Genomic DNA, 20,974 nt, shown 5'->3' on the forward strand with positions numbered 1-20,974 from the left:
AGGGACCGATGGTGCCGAGTGGAATGGCAGCCACACTTCTGTCAGTCTGCCCCAGGGCAGCTGTGGCTACAAAAGTGGCTTACCATCACCAGGTATAGAGTGAATGAATAATGCTGAATAATGCTCTGTAAAGCATCTTTGGGGACAAAAAATGTCTGTGAATATATATAAATAAAGACTGACTTACTTACCAGAATGTAACATATTTGGAATAGTTTTAGAATGGTCTTGGACAATTTGATGGTTGAGAGCACATGAGCCCACTGCACCTAATCAATTTAAGTGTTTTACCTTATTTTAATGCATTCCCTTATTTATTTATTTTATTGAATCAGAGATATTATAACCATACAGAGATATTATTATTAATTGTTATATATATATACAGTGTTGGGAAGGTTACTTTTAAAAGGTATTCCCCTACAGATTACAGATTACACACCCCAAAATGTAGTTTGTAACATAATCCATTAAAATACTTAAAGTGAGCAACGTAATCTGAATACTTTGGATTACTTGATTTGCTGTAGAGAAGCAAAGACGAGGAAATCTTCACATAAGATGTTTTGTCTGTTAAAAGACAGTAAAAAAAACAGTCTTTACTTAAAATATTATTGATAGAAGAGGAGGAGACATGGTCCGTGCAGCATGGTGTAGTCCTGTTAAATCCTGTTTAGACCTGGTTTAGACCTGGTTTAGTCCTGCTTTAGACCTAGTTTAGACCTGGTTTTAGATCTGGTTCAGACTTGGTTTAGACCTGGTTTTAGTCCTGGTTTAGTCCTGGTTTAGACCTGGTTTAGACCTAGTTTAGACCTGGTTTTAGACCAGGTTTAGAATTGGTTTGGACCTGGTTTTAGACCTGGTTTAGTCCTGGTTTAGACCTAGATTAGACCTGGTTTTAGACCAGGTTTAGAATTGGTTTGGACCTGGGTTTAGACCCGGTTTAGATCTGGTTTAGTGTCCAGCAATGAGTGGAATTACCGAAAAAAAATAAATAAAAGGGAATAGCCCAAAATGTGAAAACAGGAAAATACCATCATGTAATCCATTTATTTCAACCAAGTAACTGTAATCCAATTACCACTCATAGAAACAGTAATTGTAACCGAATACAGTTACTCATAATTTGTACTCTGATTACGTAACTCCAGTTCATGTAATCTGTTACTCCCCAACACTGTATATATAGCACCATAACACTGAAGCAAGGCACAACATAAAGCAATGAATGAATGAACAACATAATGATTCTGATTTTGAAATGAATACAGCTAAATTTGATCTTTTATCTTGTTATACTAAGAACATAGCACTCATCTAGATAACTCTTATTGCTTCAAAGTTCCTCTTTTTTATCAGGCAGTTCAGTTAACTCTTCTCTTAGTGTCTGAAACTTTTGATAGATGGAGCGTCTCCTTTTCGGTGGCTTCAATTGTCAAACACCCGAGGCAAGAAAAACAAATGGGCAGTACGCAAATACACTCAATACTGTACTTCATTAGTAAGTCTACTGTCAGTAAATTGTGTTATTATGTAAAAGATGCACTACCGTAATTCATACCAGCTCTGTTTGGACAGTGTGGAGACATTTAATAAATCAACAGGTTTATTTATTTTTGCTGTATTCTATGTGATTCTAAATAGGCCGGAGATGTCAAAGAGGTCCACTTGAGCAAGTAAGCAAGAAGTTGTTGAAAGACATCTTGCAGTGAGTGGGTGTTTGTACGGAGTTTCTTGTACACAGTGTCTTACGTGTCAGATAAGCTGTTATTTGGCAAAGCATGAATGGCTGAATCGTCCCAGTCCCTCCAGAGACTGCCCAAAGCCTCGAGGGGAAACATGAATTGCTTATTAAAATGCTAATAAATCCTGCAGACCGCTCTCAGCTCTTGATAATGTGGACCAAGTATATTGACTTAGGTAATGAGGTGTAAATAGCTAATGGGCGGACTCATTCTTTTACTTTTTATCTGCTCTGCCTTATCAGGATACCTCCTCAGGCAAAGCAGACTCAATTAAAATGTTGTGTCCCTTTTTGCTTTGGTTATGATTATGGAAAGAATGAATAGCCCTTTTAGTGTCATGCTGTAATTCACAAATGGAAAGTGTGCAAGATACTAACCACTTGTATAGATCAGCAGATAGGTGTTTTCTTAAAGGGTGATGTTGATACCAGTTTTTGTAATCCACTATGTAAGGGCAGTTTTAATAATTGTTAATCTCTCACATTATATCACAATACATGAAAGTCTACTGTGAATAAATAAAAAGGTTATACCCAGATACTAAACAATATTAACACTCATGTCAAAACTAGATAGCTCAAGTATCAATACTGAATAAAAACCCAGAAAACTGAGAAAAAATTGTTTCCTGGATAGTTTTGGAATTGTCTAGAAGTATTATAGGATCACATAATATCAATAATACAAAAACAAAGAAAAACAAATCACACCTTTTCTCCAACAACATGATGAATTTTCTGAAACCAACTATTACTCATACATATAACTGATCAGTGATGTCCACTGGAGTTCTTCCACATCTGCAGCACGCTTCTACAGACAAAGCACATTATTACACACTGGCAGCTGAGACACTCCTGGTCACGCCTGGACAGCTCTGCTGAAGGACGATAAGTTGTTGTGGCATTTGGAAAGCTCAAATGTCTGGGCAGTGATCATCAGCCCAAACAGGATCATTGTTTAGAATGCCAGACCAGATTTCCAGTAATTGATGTTAATACACTTAGATGGGACATCCCATTTACCTGATCTACACCAATTAATCATTGTATCATTGCCACTTTGCTTTTGCACAATTACAGAAGCACAGACTTTCAAAACAAGTGCCAAAAGTTGCAGCAAAATGCCTCATGAAAGACCATAATTTTGATTCTTTTGATATCTGGCCAGCACTAATCCTTGAATCAACTATTTGGATAATCTCACATTAGCTGAAAAGTCTAGTGAATTGAACATTTGTGGGAGACCTTGGAAGCAAATGGTACTTTAATGGCTCTAAAGTGGTGCCTCCACAGCTGTGTGAGTTCTGAGGAGCCAGTCTCCAGACAGTCGCCTCACACAGGCCTTTAGCTTTACACTGCTGTATTATTCACCAAATGAGGCCTCTCCAGCCTTCTTCACAACAATAGCTCTTCTTTTGCCAGTGCGTGGCTTTGTGGTGTTGAATTCATCACCAGTGCCCCATGCTTTCAGCACGAGTGGGGCCACTGTGCTCCACCATTCTCACATGGACAGGGACATCCAGTGAAGTACACAGCAGGGCTTCAAAAGCACACCAGCTTTGATCTCTACCCAAATAATGCCAAAAAGATTTTTGGGTGGAATAAATTCAGTGCCTCAGATGTGTGCTGGCCACTTTGTTCTATAGGCCCATATTTTGGTTAGTCGTGAGTGCTTTTATCTAACCATCTATCATCAGATGAAAGTAAGTGGCCATGCACACAAAAGCTTTTCGGATATTTTTGTAGAAGCAAGTTTGTTTTAGCCAAATCAAAGTAGTTTGTGCATCAGATGAAACAATATTTGTTAGACTGTCTTCTAGCTGATTATTTTGCACAATTCCAAATATTGCGTACTAAAGGTAAATCCAGGTAAGTATAGTTCCCTTTAATCAGTGCTCTTTGATGAGCTACGGCAGCCTCAGATAAAAAGCTCCTGACAACAGGGAAGTCAATTAGGCCTGCTACACCATTAATCACCTCCAAGTGACAGTTTAGAGATAACCAGACAAGCAGACGTTCCTTTGAAGCCCACTGGAAGGTAGCAATTTGTAAAATATGACAAGCTATAAAAATAAATCGTCTAATTCAACTTGATGGAGTTCAACTCCTACCGTACCACTCTCTCAAAATCATCCTAAATCCACATCGCAGACATGCACATTGCCCCCCCGCTCCTCACATCCCCCTGGTGTCGAGGCCTCAGAAAATATAATTTAGGGGGACAGTGATTCGCGGGGTAAAAATGACTACAGACAGCAAATTTGTCATCCGTCTATGGACTTCTTTCACATGCTCCATTATTCTGGGAGAGTGTTGGTGTGTTGTTTTTCCAGTGTGGAGCAGGGGACAAACAAGTTCATAAATCAGACAAGTAGATCTGCATGTTATGAGCGGCTTAATACTGAATTCCTGCTCCTGCTTTGGTTGATAGATCTTCTGTGCACTCACTTTTTTACAGCCAGTTCTGCAGCTCAATGGAACGCTTAACCTATTAGTTAAAATGATGCAAACTTATTTTTTCTCTTAGCCGTGGCTTTGCATCTTAAATGCACTGAACCAAATTAACTGAATAATTATTTTTAAGTATGTATTAGGATTGTCAAAAGTATTGACAATCAGATTCTATTTGATACTAAAACTAGTACTGAAACTTGATACTCATATACTAAAAAAATCACATTCACAGTACAGAAATGAACCTTTCCTGAATAGCTGTAAGTATAAGACCACATAGACTACGAGTATACCCGACCAAGATATGCCTTTTCACATCTAGTCTTGAGCAGTACCACAAGGGTTGCTATGGTTTCCCTTTGGGACAGTATTTGAAACACACAGACTTATTTTTCAATGTTTTTCTTTATTAACAGTACCACTTTTACACCACAAATTCACAGGTCAAAAGTTCAAAATTGCACCACATTGTGGACATCAGGTCTGTCAATCTTGAATGACAGCTTGTAATGGAGAAACAACATAATAATAAAAAATCCCACTGTCAGGTGCTGCACAGGTATCACAGTATCAGGCCAGACAGCTCCCTGACAGGAAGGAGAGGCAGGAAGTGTTGTTCTTCAAGTAAACATGTCAATCAAACCTGCACAACTGAATGTATTACCATGGTGTACTCAGAGCACATTGCTGCGTATAAAAGTTGTCCGGACATCACTTTAGCATTTTCTCATTGCAAAGCCAACAAATAAAATGACTCTTAGGAGGCTGTGGTGTAACGCTCAGAATATCTACAACATGTGTCTCAGCAGGCCGGCTCCATCTCCGTGTGTTCTCACAGTGGGTATTGGCCAACTTGACAACCTTAGAAAGTGTTTATGCTTTACTTTTTAGCACGCAGCCACACATGCAAGTTTAATACCTTTTTGTTCATTTATTTGCAGTACATTTTCAAAGTAAATGTGTAGGTTTACTTATTAGACACAATTACACATATTTCAATCAATCATTGATTGAAAATTACTTCTAGGTGGCAGTCTCAAACAAAATATTGTCCAGATGATTACATTGGTAACTATATGATTAAGGGTAATTTGTTGTCACCAAACACACATTAAATCTAAAAATTATCAAAACAGTATCTCCATATTATACATGGTGTGTAAAAAAAAAAACGCTTAGGAAGGCATTCATTATAAGCAACACAGACGTGTTAGATCTGTGAGATCTACAGTAAAAGCCCTGATTCTTTTCATTCCCCTGTTCTCTCAAGTGTGTCATTTCAAATATGTAATTATATAACTGTGTAAAAGTGTAGGTCTGCAGTAGAGCCCGACCGATATATCGGTTGGCCGATATTATCGGCTGATATGGGCACCTCGAGGCATATCGGCTATCGGCTGATATGCTTGCTGATAGGGGCCGATATTTCACGTGGGCATGTGATACGTCGTTAAAAATCTTAGACTCTCTACATTATGTTCATTTAATCCAATTTATTTTATTATTTATCTACGGAGTCATTTATCCGTGCGTGTGTCCGTATTGTCCCTGAACACACCATAGAGTCGCTTCACTCACGTGCGTTTGTTTACATCCGCAGACACAGATCCAAACATTGAGATTATTTTCTTTTTACGGACAATCGGTTTGAGTCTGAATTAAAAGGACATTTATTAGTGCAGACTTGTGATGTGAGAGGAGCCTGTATGAGCGGTGAGTGTTGGAAATATGTCGACTTTGAAGCTAGTTTTAGTCATTCGTTATGGATTAGCGGCTGTAGCTCCCGCACATAAACAGACTGTTTTCTATTGGTCAGTTATAAAATGACTACATTGGTCGTATATTTGCTACTGGACCAGCACTGATATGTAAATGAGCTGTGAATAGACGTGTGAATTATGACATTTGCGCATATAATTAATTACCGCGGCGCGCAGCATTTACGGCTAAAGGCTAATAGCGCTAGTTTCTTTACTAGTTATGGGTTCGTCGCGAACGAAATGACTCTTCGAGCCGGCTCTTTGAAGGGAACGACGGGAGCCTGATCCTTATTGGGAGCTGTGTTTTCTCTTTCTCTCACTTTTTTCTCTTCACGCCGCGTGCAGACTTGTGGTTTGACAGCGGCAGCGGCTGAAAACGAAACTTTTAGAAATTTGCGTGTACATAGGATAAAAAAAACAAAAACAAAACACGAGCATATTTGGCTGTAGTTTAGCATAAAATAAATAAGTCCTGGTTTAGACCTTTTTCCAGACCTGGTTTAGACCTGGTTCAGTCCTGATTCAGTCCTGCTTTAGACGTGCTTTAGTCCTGCTTGAAGAGCCGCTTGGGAGCCAAAAGAACCAGCAGCTTTTAGTGAGCCGAGCCAAAAGAGCCGGTTCTCTAAAAAGAACTGGAATACCCATCACTAGTGTCTAGAATGTGATGCAAAAATGCCATTAAGTCAACCTACTTCTGTAAATATGATGTAAAGAGGCAGAATAACAATAAATGTTGCCTAAATAAACCCAATTTAAAATCCATCAGAGCCAAACCTAAGTTTTTTAAACAATTCAACATTTACAGTGAATTTTTACATCACTAAATATATCGGCGATTATATCGGCTATCAGCAGCGCCAACTCCCATTATATCAGTTTCATATCGGCCACAGCAAAATCCATATCGGTCGGGCTCTAGTCTGCAGTCACACGCTGCATGTTAGTCCATGCCAGGTAGCACATTAACTCACACAATAGCATTGCTACAGTAAGTGTTTTTCACCTTGGTGCTTTTGTAGTTTCTGGCTCTCATCTTGAAATCCTTATGTTCATCACAGGAGCTGCCTGACTGTTGCACAGGTGAAGTGTGTTTGAAACTTTGATGTTTCAGATTATAACATTAGAGAAAACAAAACGATCTGATATTTATTTTATTTAAATTGTTAAAACTATGAATGGTTCCTTGGTTTGAAAACACTCAGTCTGAGAAAGCTCCAGTATGATGCAAGTATAATCTCTTAATTTGCAAAAGTAAGTCTCATTGGCCAGCTGGTCTCAAGTAAAGCTTGAGGAAATCTGAAAGTTGTATTTGAATGGGATTTGATTAGATAGTCACTGAATTCACATTTCACCCCTGCTCACATTGGGTTAGAATTAATTTATATGGCATAAATTTAGCATGGTTTCATTCAGTAAATTATAAATCAGATGTTATGTCCTGATAATTAAGAAGTAATTTCCCCCAATACATCAGAGTCATTTCTCTGAACTTGCAGCAGTAGTGATGGCATAAAGGTTTCATATCCAGGACTCAGCACCTGTTTGCAAATGGAGTGGATGGGCGTCATCATTGTCTTACAGTAGGTTAGATGTGGCATTATCATACCATGACATGATGATAAAATGTAGATATACTTAAGCCAGCTAGAAAAAGCACCCTGGTTTAGCTGCTTCCTCCTTGTCTTTCCCATGTGCATACATCATAGCTTCATATATGTACATTTCAGAATGACTCTTTCCTTCATCCCAATCAAGGATGTATTTCACATAAAAAAATAAAAGAGGACCCATGACTGAACCCTGAGGCAAAGGCACTAATAATTGACAAAAAATGTGTGTAGACTTCATTATCCTTATTATTTTCTTTGGTCCAAGGCTTGAATGCTGAATCATGATGTGTTTGTTGCTCACTGTTCTCTTGCCTCTTTTAGATTTGGAACACTTCAAGACCCAAAGAAGAAGCTCAGTGTCAGTACGGGAAGGCCAAGGAGTGGTGCTGCTGTGTGGCCCTCCTCCTCATTCTGGAGGTAAGATATATATATATATATATATATATATATATATATATATATATATTATTTTACACAAAAACACACTTTGAACAATACTGAAGTGCCTATGTTAAAGATCCACCCATGTGACCTTTCTGATGACTCATTCATCACCATGCAACTTCTGTAGTGGCTGAAATCCAAGAAGTGTATTTCATCAAATATATATTTATGTACCATACACCTAGGAGACGCATCCTGGAGACTGAAGACATGAAATGTGTTCGGATAGAGTTTTGGCATGTTGGTTTACTCAAACAAAAAGGAATTAATACAAATAAACAGAAATAAAACCAATCCTAAGTGTGTGTTTGGGGTTATATTTGATCTAGTCTGTACTGCACTACTGTAAAACATAGTGACAAAAGCTTGATAGAAGTTGAGTGTTTTAAATGAACTCTTTGAACTGAGTTGTCAATCATATACCCAATTAAGATGATTCAAGATGACAGTCAGGTCAAATTAAAAAAAACAACTAAAAAGCAGTTTAAATGCAAGGTACTGTAAAAACTTCAAAGCTGAACACATTTTCATAACTGCTGGTTGTGGCATGTCTTTGGTGTGTGCAGTGAGGAAAAGAAATGCATGAGGAGGTTATACAGCCAGCTCCTCTTCATATTTCCGGTTTGAAGGCAGCAGATGTGTCCTCTCCTAGCTCTCTCCTTCTCTCAGTTCTTGTGAAAAGAGTAAATGTAACATCTGCTTGGCTTTACTTCCCCCCAGTGACAGCCTCCTAACTGTTTCCTGCTGAACCACGCTGGCTCACGCTGGCTCACGCTGCTAATCTAAAATCCAAGTGTTGCTTGCATCCAACTAGGCGTTACCTATGGATTGGTTGCTTGTACATGAAATATTGAAACTAGATACTAATTTGAACAAGTATCAATAATAAAAAGGTCACATTCACAGGACAAAAATGTACATTTTTGGAATAACTTTACAATGATCTTTAGCTGTATCAGAATGAGTATAAGAGTACTAAATGGACTAGTATACACCTATGGACCACTGTGGAACACACCTGCAAGACTGAGGGATTACGCAGAGATAACACCACATGATAATATGAAATACAGTACTATTATTTCATGTTGAAAATCACATTATATTGTCTTAAGATGCATATTTTTATGATCATCATGGCACCAGAATCATATTTAGTTCTGAGTCTATTCCTTGGTATCAAAATTGGGTTTGAAATTTTAGTATCGTGACAACACTTCTTTTTGGGTTTATCACTTAACCTCCTTCATGCTTCAAGTATTAGGTTTTAATAGACTGTTAAAATGACTCCATTAACGATGTTTCCATGTTTCCATTAATGAAAATATCACAATGAGTATCTGGCTTACACCCTACACATTTTGCCATGATAACTGAGTAGTACAGACATAAAACGTCTTCTTGTCTCCAAATGTACGGAACCAACAGCAGCTGTCAATTAACACTCTAGTTATGTGACTTGCCTGTCTTGACTCAAATAGAACCTTCAATTGCTTTGACACTCTCACACTTAAAACCTGCATTTGACAAACATTCATCAAACATCTTCTAATTCTTAATTAAAAGACCCATATTACTGCATTTTGTGATCAGGTTGCTATAATATTACCTAAAAAATTATATCTAGTGTTGTGTTTTGTTTCATTCACATATTTAACCACAAATCAAACATATTTAGGCTGAGTTCTTCTCAAATGGAAAACACTCTGTTCTACCTTGTGATGTCATGTGGTAATACAGAAAGTGCTCCACTTTTGTATTACAACACACTGCCTATAAGCACACCCCATTACTCCAGGGTTAGAATCAACATCTCCACACAACACATGCAGGTGCACTCACGCTGGGCAATAACTCCTCTGTTTAAGCCAGCACAGACAGACAGCTCTGGAACACAAGGCTGTCGTGACAGACTTTCAGGATATTTTTTATTAGAGACTAATAATTTGAAATTGACAAAGATTCGAATTACAGAATAACAATTAACTTTCACATCATTAATCAAACACAGATTTGACAGCTGCCCATCAATCATTGTCCAGAAGCATCTGAAAATTCTATTATCAACCCACGACTGGTGAAGTATGATAAGATATCTTTAATTCAATAAATAAGAATTCAATCAAAGGAAAAGACATTTAGACCTATTAACTGTTCAGAATGTTCATGAAGCACATTGCAGAATTGTTTTAATCCTTTCATTTAGTGAAAGTAGAACTTCACAAGCATGACTGTCAGCGCAAAGTTGGGGTACCTTGTTTTCAAACTGTGAAGGAGCAAGACCCCAGTGACACACTAACAAACCCTTTGCCACATTCCAGAAAGTGCTCCACTGGATTTTTAAACTCCATGCACCTTCACTAGAATCATTTGAATAAATTCAGACGTAGTATTTCCAATCTCTACTAAACAGGGCTGAAATGTAGCTGTTAACTTGAAAACTACCACTTAATTGCATCACAACAGAGAGATGGAAAAAAAAGCATAGGCATTAGGGATGGGCATGATTAGTCGATTAATCGATAATTGATCATTAAGAATTTCATCCTTTACATTCATTTTAATCAACAAACTGAATGTAGGTTGCTGTGTGTAGTGTGACCAAACAGGGTCTGTACATGTGTCTCTGCATCAGAAGGAGCGAGACACAGTCGGTCAGTCTGCAATGTGTCGAAGTGCAAATGTGTGTTTAACGATGACTTGTACAAGAATTCCTTTCCGTTCAAGTCGGGACAAGTGTGAGTCCATGTGCACAGTGTATAAAGCAGCACATATGTTTCTGTGTCCAGTGGGAAAAAGTTTTACCAGGTGAGAGTCGCCCAATGTGGATGACGAGTCCCCACCTCCCTCCCCCCATATGGTGTCCTGGTTTTGACAAACGCAAATATGTTCACACTAACCTGTATTCACCTGAGTCGTGTCTTTTAATCCGACAGAAGTTGAACCACATCAGCGACACAAGAGCTGTTTTTTTTCTTTGCTGAGTTTATACAAATTAGTGATGCGGTTTTAAGTTTTGTTTCTGTGAGAGTTGCGCAAAAGTGAATTAAACACATTATAATGTCAAACGGGCTGATGTGGCTCTAGAGTCGTTATGGTTTATACGTCGTAAAGTTGAATTTATTTATGCAGATTAGTAGTGCAGATAGTAATAATAATGATGATCATTTTAATATAAAAACGTTAATGATTAATCGATAATCAATCTTTAATTCTTCTGACGATTGATTAAGAAAATTTCATCGAATGCCTGTCCCTAATAGGCATTCACTCACACAACAGAACTATTCAAAGAACCATACATAGTTCGATTTCCTCATCTGGATTTTTAGTCCAAAATATGTCAGAATGTACACACTGCAGTAGGCGTTCTAGTTAGTGTATGCAATCTAATGATTAAAAAATGACCTATTGTATGATCACAACATTTACTATCAAATTCTTATCATAAGTACAATGTTCTTTTTCTCCACGAAAGCAACACAACTGTAATACTTGCCAATTTAAATAATACGTATTTCCTGTAACATATACTGTAATGCAGTTGCCTACTTTTATAACACAAGAGGAGATCAGGTGGGATAGCTGTGACTATGATAAAAAGATAAAAATGTACTTGATAAGGCACCATACTGAATCACTGAAAAGTGTATCTATCCATGCAATTTCCTTTTCTTTCATTTCTTTAGTTTATTGTTGTGTCAAATCAATCAATATTGTTTTAGAATTGTTTCAGATGTCTTAAGTTAAGGTGCACTAATTATTTCACATTCTGTGTGGGTGAAGAAAGTAAAAACTAATTGATGGATTGACCTGCAAATTAATGTGACAGGTGTGTGGGAGAACCTTTTCTGATTCAGTTCAGAGTTTAAGAATACAGCAGCTTTCTAATAGGATTTGAATGGTCCATGAAAATATACAGAAATGATCTGAGTGAGACATTTTTATTCCTTTTATTTGCTAGTAAAATGTAATCTCTGAAACTCATTTGTGTCCGTTGAATTTGAACTTTGAACATCAAACCACAAAAGACAAAAGACTTATGTTTTTGTAAACATACTTTACTTCATTTCCCTTAATTGGTCTGCAAATCAAAATGAACACTTGTCTCTAAACAAAATAAACCTTCTGCTGCTGTAGTGATTACCGTGGAAGCAGATCATAGCAATCAGGGAACTGCCAATATCTCAGCACTCTGCAGACTGTCTGGTTTTAGATCATTTACCCACACTAATCACACATGCATTATGTGCCACTCTGTTTTCATGCTCCTAATCTACAAATGGCACAGAATATCAAATACAAGTGCAGAAGAAGTTACTCACATTCAGTAATAGTCCAACACACTGCCTATAAGCACACCCCATTACTCCAGGGTTAGAATCAACATCTCCATACAACACATGCAGGTGCACTCACGCTGGGCAATAACTCCTCTGTTTAAGCCAGCACAGACAGACAGCTCTGGAACACGAGGCTGTCGTGACAGATTTTCAGGACATTTTTTATTAGAAACTAATAATTTTGAATTGACAAAGATTCAAATTTCAGCATAACAGTGAACTTTCACATCATTAATCAAACATAGATTTGACAGATGCCTATCAATCATTATCCAGAAGCATCTGAAAATTCCATTATCAACCCATGACTGGTGAAGTATGATAAGATTTCTTTATTTCAATAAATAAGAAGAATTCAATCAAAGGAAAAGACATTTAGACCTATTAACTGTTTAGAATGTTCATGAAGCACATTGCAGAATTATTTTAATCCTTTCATTTAGTGACTGTAGAACTACACAAGCATGACTGTCAGCTCAAAGTTGGGGTACCTCATTTTCAAACTGTGAAGGAGCAAGTCCCCAGTGACACTTAACTTATTTCCAGCTCTAACAAATCCTTTGGCACATTGTAGATATTCACTTGCATGGGTTTTTGGGTGCATGCACCATGCTGTCATGGCATAGTGGCGCAGGATGAGCACACCCAAACTGCTCTCATCCCAAAAAGTATGACTAATCTGACTATTTCTTCTGGATTTACTGGAGTTGCTTGTACGATATATATACTCTATGGGGAGAATCAAAATGTTATTTTTGCAGAAAAAGTTAGGTACCCCATCTCAATAACGGTGGATAGCTGGAAGTTGTTTGTGACTGTACTTGTTGACGCACTTAACTGTAAAATACTATATGGAACTGTAACTCTCAGTCTGATTCAAAAATATGTTTTATTTAGCACAGTAAGGCACTTGTTTACTCTATTGCTACTGGCTGCTGATGCTCATATTTTAGACACATTTTTATCCAGGATTATTCTGCTCTTAATCAGATTAGCAGACGACACATTTCCCCATCTCCATGCTCCATAATCTCCCTGTGCAGCGCCACATTCAGCTTCTCCTGCCTCTGTTCATGTGTCTGGGACTGAAGCTTTGTGGAATGATCCCTGTGTCAGTGTCACTGCTCTGTTTGACACCACGTTTGAGAAGAAACAGCACTGACACCCAGCCAACGACATGACAGCAGCACCAAACCAGACGCACTCACAGTGTAGTCAAGTTTCCTATCACGTCTGAGAAGGTTACAAAGGAGCAGCCGGTGCACAGGGCCAAGGTGTAAATGGGTGGGATGGCGCAACATTCTGGATGTATTGCCAGGTTTCAAAGGACTTCAATAGGTTCTATAGGTCAATAATATTTAATATGTATGGAGAACAGCTAAAATTAATATAGTTGAAATGCAGATTTGTGTTGCAATAGAGCAGTGCTTCTCAATTATTTTCTGTCATGCCCCCCCTAGGATGAATAAAACATCTCGCGCCCCCCCGCGTGACTATAGATAGTATCATTTGTCTATAAAATTGTTATAAGTACAACTCTGCGTAACACTGCCACCTTATATGACGCCAACAATGCTCGCTGGTTTACTGAAGTAGCAGTCACAAGCGGGATGATTGTCGGCAATATTCGGCACGTTTTCGCTGAAAAATCTCAAGCGGCTTATCAGAGTGATTGTGGTAATGTATTTAAGTGACGCCTTAATTTAGTGGGCTTCATGCTGTCCGCTGCCAACATTTTTAGACACAGTAAGCACACCGGTCTTTCCTCGTCTCCCACCGTAGTCACAGTGAAGCCAAGCGCTACATACGCTTCGTCATATTTCCTCGTCTTAGCTTTCGGGAGATTTTCGTTTGTCTCTTTATCTCCGTCTCTCTCCGTCTGTCTTCTCATCCCTGTTAAATATTTTTTCATGGTGTCACTTGAGGGTCTGTTACACTTCGTGTCTACACTTCATACTCAAACTCTGTGATGTGTGCAAAGCGCGCATGCTCAGTGCAAACAAAACTCCTACACCACCGAGCGAATGCTCCCTGCGCACACTCTGCCAATGAGAGCGCTCTGCCCCCTAATGTAGTGGAAGTGCAATTGCACTTTATTCTAAAGGCCCGTTCAGACCAAAGCGTCCACTTTCTATGTAAAGTCTATGTGGACGCGCGACTAGAGCGTCCTGCGTTTTTGCGGCGCGTTTTCGGCGTCAGCGCGGCGCGAATCTGGCGTCAGCGCGGCGCGTCTTCAGCGTTTTGGCGTCAGCGTCAAGAAGTTGAAAATGCTGAACTTTTCGCGTCAGACGCGCCGCGTCAACCAATCAGGGACGAGTATCCAGAGACGCAGCGACGTTATAATCAGGAAGAAAGACCTGAGAACCAGAACGAGAAATATATACGCCACAATTACCGAGCCGATCGCGAGGACTACACCAGGACCAGACCAGGACCAAACCAGGACTAGACCGGGACTAAACAAGGACTAGACCAGGACTAGACCAAGACTAGACCGAGACTAGACCGAGACTAGACCGAGACTAAACAAGGACTAGACCGGGACTAGACCGGGACCAGACCGGGACTAGACCGTGATTAGACCAGGACTAGACCGGGACTAGACCGTGATTAGACCAGGACTAGACCGGGACTGATCCAGTGTCATTAGCGGAGTATAAATATATATACGCCCCAGTCGTCGACCCGATCTCCTCCGTTGATGTTTTATGTCATAAAAACACTCTCTCAGTCTGGTCTGACATTGTTTCGGGAAAAGAGCGGGACCGGGCTCTTGTTTCCAGGGCAACGGACGCGCGTCAAGTATTTTTGTCCCGTTCGTCCACGGCGTCAAAGACGCGCGTCGGGGGCGTCTAAACTCAAATGCAAAGGCTCCAAATAGAGGCGTCAAGGCGTTTTTTGACGCTTTGGTGTGAACGGCCCTTAAGACAGTAAAAAAAATCTAAATAAAAAAATAAAAAAGCATGTTCCCCGAGGTCAAACGCGCCCCCCTTGACGGAGCCTCGCGCCCCCCCAGGGCTGCAATAGAGTGAGTTCTTTTGTTTGTAGTAGAAATGGCCAGGTTCAACATATGTGAATTTAATCTTTATATGTTTCATAGGAAAATAGTGAATGTAGTGAATCAATCGGGAAACCACATTTTGGATTACTGTTGAAATTTTGAATTTATCTGTTATATGTTGGAGATTGCCAAATTTGTCATATATCTTGAATTCCTTCTAAATTACTATATCACAATCATCTTTGGATATGGGCCCGGTCAAGCAGAAGTAAACTGCAAGGCCAAAAATTCAAGTTAATGCATCTGATGTAAAAAATGTATTGAACAGATACATATGTACTCTAGTTTATGAAACTGTTGACCTTTTTTCTGTACCATTTTTGGTTCTAAAATTCCATATGTTTTAAACAGACCATGTATGAAACATGGAACAAAAATTATTTCCCAAATTTCAAAGACCTTCAAATCATGTCAATAAATGGATGTATTTCATCATATCTTGTGTTATTCCATCTTTGAACTGTTGATGAAGGAACATGATTTTTTTTTTTTCTTTTAATTTAAAGTGATAAAAATTTGCTTGGAAGGACTGACATATTTTATAGAAATAGTTCCCTTTCATTTTGAAGTAATATTAAAGTATTCAGAAGAAAAAAGCGACAAATTATGTAAAATCCTGCACCTTCTACTTGTTTGTACAATTTTCCCTCTGTTACTTTTCCCTCCGTTACCATGACCTTTCTTAATAAAAAAATCTCATTAGTCAAAAAGTAAGAGGTTTTTCAACCTAATCTTGTACCATATGGTAGAAAACTATATGAAGCAAATATTCAAACCAGTTTGTTAAGGATATGTAAGTGAGAACCACTAGTTATCACTGTTTGGATTTATTGCCCAAAAAGTGCTGCATATTTCATTCCCTCCGTTACTGACATGAGTTTTTTAATTTTTTGTCAACAACTTGAAAGAATATCACAGGTTTAACTTGACCCTGTTGGAGTGTAACTCTTTCCTACATTCTGATACTTTACTTATTTCAATAGTCCCTCTAGTTTCTGAATAAGAGACATTTGAATGTCAAAAATCTGCCCCTGTTTCCCTCCGTTACCACTTGACCAGACCCATAGATGGTTTGAATTAGGGATGGGCATGATTAGTCGATTAATTGATAATTGATCATTAAGAATTTCATCGATTACATTAATTTTAATCGACAAACCGAATGTAGGTTGCTGTGTGTAGTGTGACCAAACAGGTGTGTACATGTGTCTCTGCATCAGAAGGAATGAGACACAAACAGTGGGTCAGTCTGCAACGTACTGAAGCACAAATGTGTATTTAACGATGATTTGTACAAGAAATTCCACACTTTCCGTTGCGTAGGGGACAAGTGTGAGTCCATGTGCACAGTGTATAAAGCAGCACATATGTTTCTGTGTCCAGTGTGAAAAAGTTTTACCAGGTGAGAGTAGCGCAATGTCGATGACGAGTCCCCACCTCCCTCCCCCCGTAAGCTGTCCTGGTTTTGACAAATGCAAATCTGGTCACACTAACCTATATTCACCTGAGTCATGTCTTTTAATCTGACAGAAGTTGAACCACATAAAAATGTTAATGATTAATCGATAATCGATCGTTAATTCTTCCGACGATCGATTAAGAAAATTTCATCGAATGCCCATTCCTAGTTTGAATAATAACTTTCTGAGGCTAATGTGAAAAATAATGTCACTTTCGTTGTTATTTATAGTAACAGACAATTGTAAACTTTGTGCCAGTTTCTTATTTATGATAGGTCCAGTAATTACAGAGATATTAACCAATTAACTAACAAGCACATTCTAACCTGGTGTACGCCCACTTTGTGTGTTATTTAGACTTTCAAGATGCAAATGTTTTCTAGTAGGTCTTGACCAGGTGGCCCTTGTCAAAAGTACTTTGCTGGGGTATTTGCCTGTTTTGGCATGATAAGATTATCAAAAGGAAAACTATTCACAGGAGAGAGCAGGTCTTGTGTTTGACCCTGTAGTTGGCCAGTGCACAGACTAATCCTAGTTGTGTCAAAAATATTTCCTTCATATGTTACATATCGCCATCTCCTCCCTATAACTCTTGAAGAAATGTTGGTAAATGTTGTTGCCAATCATACGAATCTAGTTTGTGACCTTTAAGCCATATTATACATACCTCAATAACCTGAAGTTGTGTTTTGTTTCATCCACATGTGTTTGAGTAATCCTCTACATCTCCAGCTCAAAATGCTCTTTTCCACCTTCTAATGTCATGTGGTAATACAGAAAGTGCTCCACTGTGTTTTTAAACTCCATACATTCACTAGAATCATTTGGTTAAGACCTGGAATTGCCCATCTCTTCAAAACAAAACAATCAAAACAATCCATTAATATTCTAGTTATCTCATTTTGACTGGCCATGTAAATGTACCCAATGTGTCAAAACTTGCAGAACATCTTCATTTCTAGCAAACATGAAAAGCTTGTGTTGACTCCTGTTCCTGGCAGCCCTATTGCTAGCATGAGTGCTACCTGCTGCGCTGTTGTCATACGTGATGTCCTCCAGCTCTGTCGCCGCAAACACAAATCCCACTCTCCTCTGAGATCTCCTCCCACAAGAGCAGACGCGTCACCTGCCGTGCACAGGGAAAATAACACGTCAAAAACACCACACAACAACACAGCTGTTTAGCACAGGCTCACATATGGTTCTTTCAGCTAGTATTTGGACAGACAAGTATTACTGACGTCTAAAACACTCTAATTTGACTAGTTGAGGTAGTTTGTATCTTGGGTTTATTACTTGCAATTAGGATTATGATAAGGCTACATGAATAGGTCTACATTTCACTATTTATATTATTTATTTTTTAATAGAGTACAGGGTTACCAGTTTTCATCTCTACTTTTCATCTACTTTTTACATGGAGAAAACTGATCCAGTGTCCTTCTTTCCAGCCTATAATAAGGTCTGCTCCTCCTTTAACCTGTTATGATGTGACCTGTGGTAGTGGTACTGTATGTGTGCTCTGTCCCCTGTGAGCTGGACCTCTCAGGTCCTCTGTTGTCCCATATGTCCCAGGGCGCTCGCTCTGATGTGGTGAAAGAATGATGCAAGGCCTTGGTTTGCTCCAGAGCCACATGCACAGCAACACAGTGTGCATGTAAAACACAGGACTCAATGTTTTATCTGGTTTACTGAGGACTCGGAGTTAGGGATGGGCATTCAATGAAATTTTCTTAATCGATCGTCAGAAGAATTAACGATCGATTATCGATTAATCATTAACGTTTTTATATTAAAATGATCATCATTATTATTACTATCTGCACTACTAATCTGCAAAAATAAATTCAACTTTATGACATATAAACCGTAACCACTCTAGAGCCACATCAGTCCGTTTGACATTATAATGTGTTTAATTCACTTTTGCACAACTCTCACAGAAACAAAACTTAAAACCGCATCGCTAATGTGCATAAACTAAGCGAAGATAAAACTACAGCTCTTGTGTCGCTGATGCGGTTCAACTTCTGTTTGATTAAAAGACATGACTCAGTGGAATACAGGTTAGTGTGACCATATTTGCATTTGTCAAAACCAGGACACCGTACGGGGGGAGGGAGGTGGGGCCTCGTCATCAACATTGCGACTCTCACCAGACAAAACTTTTTCCCACTGGACACCGAAACATATGTGCAGCTTTATACACTGTGCACATGGACTCACACTTGTCCCGAATGCAAAGGAAAGTGTGGAATTTCTTGTACAAATCATCGTTAAACACAAATTTGCACTTCGACACATTGCAGACTGACCGACTGTTTGTGTCTCGCTCCTTCTGATGCAGAGACACATGTACAGACACCTGTTTGGTCACACTACACACAGCAACCTACATTCGGTTTATCGATTAAAATGAACATAATCGATGAAATACTTAATGATCACTTATCGATTAATCGACTAATCATGCCCATCCCTACTCGTAGTATCTTTGTAGCTTTGATTGACATAATTTCATTCAACATGTAGCTTATTAAGATTCAAAAGGTGTTTGAACAGATAACTACTGAAGCAATACATGATGCAGGAATGTTATTATCAGTTCCTTTTACAAGAATTTTAGAAGATAAAGTTCTTTCCAGTCCTTAGTATTCGTATTTTTGTAAGAGTCTATTCAAATCCGGACAAATAAAATTGAATGACCTTGTCAAAGACTTGGACAGGCTGATGGTTTTAAATTATAGTGAATAATAATAGGTTATACTTCCATGCTCTAAGGGGCCTGTAGTTGAAAATTGTGTGGTGGAATTCATAATACAGATATGGACCCCATCGAAAAAGAGATGATGTATCTCAAGGGGCAATCCTTAATCATGAAATAAACATTATAACCTATAGTGCATTAGTCTTGGAACACTCTTATAGATGCTCACAATCGGATTTCAGTTCTGTGCATTACTTACTCTCTCCATACTCGCTAGAGGTATTTTACAATTGTAGCCACATCTGACCCGGGGTCGACTGGCTGAAACGTTCGAACAAGACTTCCAGTCTGCACCATTAGCCCCTCTGGCCATCGTTCACCCAGTGGTCTCCCATTCAAATACGAAGCAGGCCCTCAAAAGTATGCTTTGGTAAAATATGATTGTGTGTTTATAGAGTTTAATTGTCTTAGGAAAAGCAAACAAAGTAATGAGCTACTAATATCAACTGTTGTGTCTACAAATCTGCGAACAAACTGACAGATGCCACACTTTGATTTCACCAAGACATCAACACCAAAAATTCACATTTAGTGCTGCAAGGGTCAGATCTTCTTTTGAAACTTTTGGATGTTTATTATTCTCGAACGTGATAGGCTATGATTCAAAAACCCAACGCGTTCACACAGCAGGGGGAGCTCTCACATCCTAAGCTCCTTATGCTCTTTGCTTTGATTGATGTTTGTGTCAATGTTCCACACTGTCACTTTAAATGGCCTCACTTAGAGCCGTTTTAACAATTTACAGAGAGGAGACTTGATTTAGCTCTGCCTCTTACACGTTTCAAGTTATTTTCTGCAAATATACAATTTAATTTTGTTATTTAATTTTGTATTGTGTGACAAATGTATGCATAGTTTTAACAGTAATTTTATTTTATTTTTTTACTTTAAATCGCATCTTAAAGATGGTCTTTGTAACTTCTCCGATGGAGAGTCTGCCAACAGTCTTCCTCGAGCTGTTAAAGTCATAACATGGTATTAAACTTATCTATTTACATGGAGACAAGTTAGAGGTCAGATCTCTGGAGAGCTGACCATGCTCACAATAAGGATGTTTTTCTATTTATCTTTAGCAACAAAACCCTTGTAAGTGAAGAAATGCAAGCTAGATTGAATGCCAAACTGTGGAAGATTCTGAGCAAAGCAATAACATCCCTAGAGATCAACAGCAAGTGCAAAACCTCTTTTGTATCATTTACCTGATGTTACTTGTGTCTTATTGAACATTTTTCATGATTACTTCTATTGCTGGATTTTATTTTAGACCTTCCTGTATATTCTTCTTTGCCACAGTTTCATTGATGGATTTAACCCTAACCTGGACACAG

General features: G+C 38.6%; 1 protein-coding gene across 1 annotated transcript in view; it reads left to right on the top strand.

The window, feature by feature from the left end:
* The window catches only part of cntn4 (contactin 4), a 195,109-nt gene that overhangs the window by 67,576 nt on the left and 106,559 nt on the right, over positions 1-20,974 (top strand). The window contains exon 5 of the mRNA XM_055160836.1: positions 7,893-7,988. Coding sequence (XP_055016811.1) covers positions 7,893-7,988 — 96 coding nt within the window. The remainder of the gene's footprint in view (positions 1-7,892; positions 7,989-20,974) is intronic.

The sequence above is a fragment of the Boleophthalmus pectinirostris genome, unplaced genomic scaffold (genome assembly GCF_026225935.1).
Source record: "Boleophthalmus pectinirostris isolate CB_2022bp ecotype Guang Dong unplaced genomic scaffold, ASM2622593v1 HiC_scaffold_3, whole genome shotgun sequence".
Lineage (NCBI taxonomy): Eukaryota > Metazoa > Chordata > Actinopteri > Gobiiformes > Gobiidae > Boleophthalmus > Boleophthalmus pectinirostris.